Source organism: Micropterus dolomieu, linkage group LG19 (genome assembly GCF_021292245.1).
Source record: "Micropterus dolomieu isolate WLL.071019.BEF.003 ecotype Adirondacks linkage group LG19, ASM2129224v1, whole genome shotgun sequence".
NCBI lineage: Eukaryota > Metazoa > Chordata > Actinopteri > Centrarchiformes > Centrarchidae > Micropterus > Micropterus dolomieu.
Genome location: NC_060168.1, coordinates 34,900,549 through 34,905,415, shown reverse-complemented (window position 1 = coordinate 34,905,415; position 4,867 = coordinate 34,900,549). Strand labels below are relative to the sequence as shown.

The 4,867-nt window shown below is 50.0% G+C and overlaps 1 protein-coding gene across 1 annotated transcript in view; it reads left to right on the top strand.

Annotated features, from left to right (window-relative positions):
- Positions 1 to 3,353, top strand: part of LOC123957602 (ELAV-like protein 1) — an 8,044-nt gene extending 4,691 nt beyond the window's left edge. Inside the window, exons 2-5 of the mRNA XM_046030537.1 lie at positions 1,214 to 1,317; positions 1,816 to 1,969; positions 2,059 to 2,284; positions 2,405 to 3,353. Coding sequence (XP_045886493.1) covers positions 1,214 to 1,317; positions 1,816 to 1,969; positions 2,059 to 2,284; positions 2,405 to 2,723 — 803 coding nt within the window. The 3' untranslated portion in view covers positions 2,724 to 3,353. The remainder of the gene's footprint in view (positions 1 to 1,213; positions 1,318 to 1,815; positions 1,970 to 2,058; positions 2,285 to 2,404) is intronic.
- Positions 3,354 to 4,867: the final 1,514 nt, after the last annotated feature.

The window sequence follows — 4,867 nt, the reverse complement described above, 5'->3', positions numbered from 1 at the left end:
CCCGTCCTCCTCTTGTCCTTTTCCTTTACTCCTCCTGTCCTCCTCCCGTCCTTTTCCTTTACTCCTCCTGTCCTCCTCCCGTCCTTTTCCTTTACTCCTCCTGTCCTCCTCCCGTCCTCCTCCTGTCCTCCTCCCATCCTCCTCCCGTCCTCCTTTACTCCTCTTGTCCTCCTCTCCTCCTCCCGTCCTCCCGTCCTCCCGTCCTCCTCATGTCCTTCCTCACGTCCTTCCTCATGTCCTTCCTCACGTCCTTCCTCATGTCCTTCCTCATGTCCTCCTCCCGTCCTTCTCCCGTCCTTCTCCCGTCCTTCTCCCGTCCTCCTCACGTCCTTCCTCATGTCCTCCTCACGTCCTTCTCCCGTCCTCCTCTCCTCCTCCTCATGTCCTCCTCACGTCCTCCTGTCCTCTTCCCGTCCTTTTCCTTTATTCCTCTTGTCCTCCTCTTCCCGTCCTTTTCCTTTACTCCTCCCCTCCTGTCCTCATGTCCTCCTCCTGTCCTCATGTCCTCCTCCCGTCCTCCTCTTGTCCTCCCGTCCTCCTCTCCTCCTCCCGTCCTTCTCCCGTCCTCCTCTCCTCCTCCCGTCCTTCTCCCGTCTTCCTCTCCTTCTCCCGTCCTCCTCTCCTCCTCCCGTCCTTCTCCCGTCCTCCTCTCCTCCTCCCGTCCTTCTCCCGTCCTCCTCTCCTCCTCCCGTCCTTCTCCCGTCTTCCTCTCCTTCTCCCGTCCTCCTCTCCTCCTCACGTCCTTCCTCCTGTCCTCCTCACGTCCTTCCTCCTGTCCTCCTCACGTCCTTCCTCCTGTCCTCCTCCCGTCCTTCTCTTGTCCTTTTCCTTTATTCCTCTTGTCCTCCTCTTCCCGTCCTTTTCCTTTACTCCTCCCCTCCTGTCCTCACGTCCTCCTCTTGTCCTCCTGTCTTCCCGTCCTCCTCCCGTCCTTTTCCTTTATTCCTCTTGTCCTCCTCTCCTCCTCCCTGCCTTTTCCTTTACTCCTCCTCCCGTCCCCCTCCTCAGCCCAAGTGACTGTGTCCGTCGCTGCCGTGCTCTGATTGGTTGGTGTTGCTGACAGGAGGTCTCACTCTGAGTGAAACTCCTGGCTTTGTTCAGAGGAAGCTGAATGTTTCTGTACCGAGTGATGTGCTGTCTGAGGAATGTGTGGCGGCTGTAACTCCGACAGTTTTGTTATTTTATTTTGTTGTTTTCCTTTGTGTTTCTCTAGGCCACAGTTTAGGTTACGGCTTTGTTAACTTTGTTAACCCTAATGATGCAGAGAGGGCTATCAGTACCCTCAATGGCCTGAGGCTACAGTCTAAAACTATCAAGGTAATGTGCCAAAGGAGCTCTTTGATTTTCCTGTCTCAACTGATAGATGTGTTATGTTCCCTGGACAGTAGAGGGCGCTCTCTCCTGCACACTGTCTGACGGATGAAGGTATTTTTAAGACTCTGCTGTCACCTTGTTTCTGTAAATTACTGTAACGTCGACACCTGTCCACACCGAAGCTGTGACTTTCTTCACTTCAGTGTGACAGTGTGTCCAACTTTTATTTTCATAAATTTATGCTTTTATTTTGACATGTGCCTAATAATCTGAGCCTGTTTGGATGCTTTTATTTTGTCGTTTTGTTAATATTTGGGACACATCTGGATAACTGTTGTTGTTTTTCTTTCTTTTCTTTCTTAAACATTTTTAAACTGGATTTTCTTTAAAAACTGGATGTAACTGGATTTATCTTGTTCACTGTCACGTATTTTCATTTCTTTGAATTCTTCGTGGTTGTGATGGCGACAGACTCAGACGTTTCCTGTTTCTGCCCTGCAGGTGTCGTTCGCGCGGCCTAGTTCGGACACGATTAAAGACGCCAACCTGTACATCAGCGGGCTGCCGAGGACGCTGAGTCAGCAGGACTTGGAGGACATGTTCACTCGCTTTGGACACATCATCAACTCCAGAGTGCTGGTGGACCAGGCCTCCGGTAACGCACACGCTCAGTAACCATGCAGTCATGTGACCTATCTCTGCCTTCCAGTCCTGACTTCATCTTTAATCTCATTGGCTGTCTAGGTCTGTCCCGGGGCGTGGCCTTCATCCGGTTCGATAAGAGGTCCGAGGCCGAGGAGGCCGTTAAACACCTGAACGGGCACACGCCCCCCGGCAGTTCGGAGCCAATCACAGTCAAGTTCGCCGCCAACCCGAATCAGGCCAGGAACTCTCAGATGATGTCACAGATGTATCACGGCCAATCACGGCGCTTCGGCGGACCTGTCCATCACCAGGCCCAGAGGTTCAGGTACGCCCACCTGTCGGCAGCATGACAACATCAGAATGATTACATCACTCGACGGTCATGTGATTTACATCATTGTGATTGGCTGCTCACTAACTTTGTAAACTTCCTGTTTCGTTCCAGGTTTTCTCCGATGAGCGTCGACCACATGAGCAGCGGGGGCGGAGTCTCCGGGAACTCGTCCACTGGTTGGTGCATCTTCATCTACAATCTGGGTCAGGACGCAGACGAGGCCATCCTGTGGCAGATGTTCGGGCCGTTCGGCGCCGTCGTCAACGTGAAAGTGATCCGAGATTTCAACACCAACAAGTGCAAAGGGTTCGGCTTCGTCACCATGACCAACTACGAGGAGGCCGCCATGGCGATCCACAGCCTGAACGGGTACCGACTGGGAGACAAAGTCCTGCAGGTCTCCTTCAAGACCAGTAAGGGCCACAAGTAGGGGGGGGGGGAGCGGGTGTGTGTGAATGGGGGGGGTGGCGGCGAATCTCGAAGAAACGAGTCCGAAGGTTTTTTGTTTTGTTTTTTGCGAACACTTTTTCAGAGAGCTTTGAGTTGTCAACAGTCGTGTTTGTGTCGATGTGAGTTGATTCTTTTTCTCCCAGCATGCTCAGTTTCTTTCAGGTTGTATGACATCAGTTGTTGCTGTAAAAAAAAAAAAATTGAACGTTGTTTCTCTGAATGTTGGTCCATGATGGCGGGCTGCGGACCGCAGGATGACGGGCAGCGTGGTCACCTCGGATCTTTCTAGACTTTCAGGTGCAGCAGTCGCTCAGCAGCAAACAGCCGTCTCATTTCTGATGATTAAAGTTCATCTTAGATTCAAACGATAAAAAAAAATCGTCTCTGAGCAGACGATAGATGATTGACAGCTCTCTGGGCCAATAAGCGCGCAGGAGGCGGGGCTCCAGTCTCTGCAGGAACAAACAGATTTTATTTCTTCTGACAGTTTGCAGGTAAAAACGTACAGAAAGTGACCCTTTTAACGTGGACTGGTTTTGTGTTTTTTGAATCGCAGCTTCTTTGTGACGTTGAACTGTTTATTCAGTAATAAATCTGTTTCTTGAACTTTTCTGATGTGCTTTGCCTTTTTTCTTCTTTAACAGAAAGATTTAAGAAGGACATGAAGTGTTAGATTCATAGTTTCTCTGTAGAGTGTTTGAAATGTACCGTCCACCGTCCTTCGGGACGTTTTTACCAAGAAGAAATTTTACATATTTGAAATGAGCCTTTTGACTTTTGTATTCACGTCCTGTAAATTGTTTATCGACCTGTTGGTCTAAACGTCTGTGTACAGTTCTTGTTTCCACCGTCTAAATAAATCGCCGTTACACCCTGACCAGCTCGTGTTACCCGCTCTGTCCGTTCCTCTCCAAAGCTGAAGTCTCTCCTCCAGCCTCGCTTATTATTGGACTCGATGGTGAGAACGGCAGCGACTTCTTACCTTCCAGGCTCTTCTAAGGCCTCGCCAAGGTGACTGACATCCTGGAAGAAATTCCCTGTTCCCAAACATCGTCTGGCCCCGGCTGCACTACATCTCCCAGCATTCCTCTGACTGAAACGGGACCAGCGCACTCCTTGATTCCCTCACGCCCCCCAGTAGACCGGCCTTCATTAGCGTCGAGCATCCTGTTGTCGGGATGGCCGGAACACGAATGGCTGGCACCTCCACAGAATCATCGATCAAACTGCACAAACGGGGCTGACGCACTGAATGACTTGGTAAAAGGTCAACTTTAACCCTGCCAACGTGGAAGATCACTTCTCAACATGTTTCTGCTGTGATAGAAGAACTTTTAGCGACGTAGAGCTACTGAAGCAGTGGCGCCTCTGAAGGTTCTGCAACCCGTCTCCAGGACCAGGTTTCTCCCCTGATGATGGCAACACGTTCCTGACCGCCTTCGTTGATCCGGGTTTCATTGTGGAACCGGTGGGAAGACGCAGCCATCGTTTAGTCCTGTGGATATTATATCATTTTGTCTTTGTTATTGGCCCTGTTGTTTTAGCGTCTGTCCCTTCCTGTTCTCACCGCGCTACACTCACGACATCTGATACTTCGGTAAGTTGATGCCAAAAGTCTGGCAACTTGTTGGAGACCTAATGCAGGCAGACGTTTCTGTTTGGATCTGTCGGTGTTACTGTAGGCGGAGTTGGACCATCTTTAAAGTGCAATAAGATCAGTTTCAATCGTCAATAACTTTATTTCAGCATAGAAATCTGAAAACTCAGACAGTGGTCACCCTCGAACCTTTCACACCTGAGAGTTTGTCTTCCCTTATTTCCGTGTGTGTGTGTGTGTGTGTGTGTGTGTGTGTTAGGAGGTATTTAGACATCCATTAATATTATTTGGACATTTTTCTAATATTTATAATTATTTAGCATGATTTATTTATTTACTTTAGCCCGTTTGGGGTCTGCTCCCAGCCAGCAGAGGTCATGGTCGTTGCACAAGCACCAGCAGTGTGGGAACAGGATGCAGACGTCTGTTAGCGGCCCACTGGACCCACGTTGGTGGCAATTTAAGAATCATCTCTTCTAAGCTAAGCTAGCCAGATGCCGGGCGTCTGTGTTCTACACGCCGGAAAC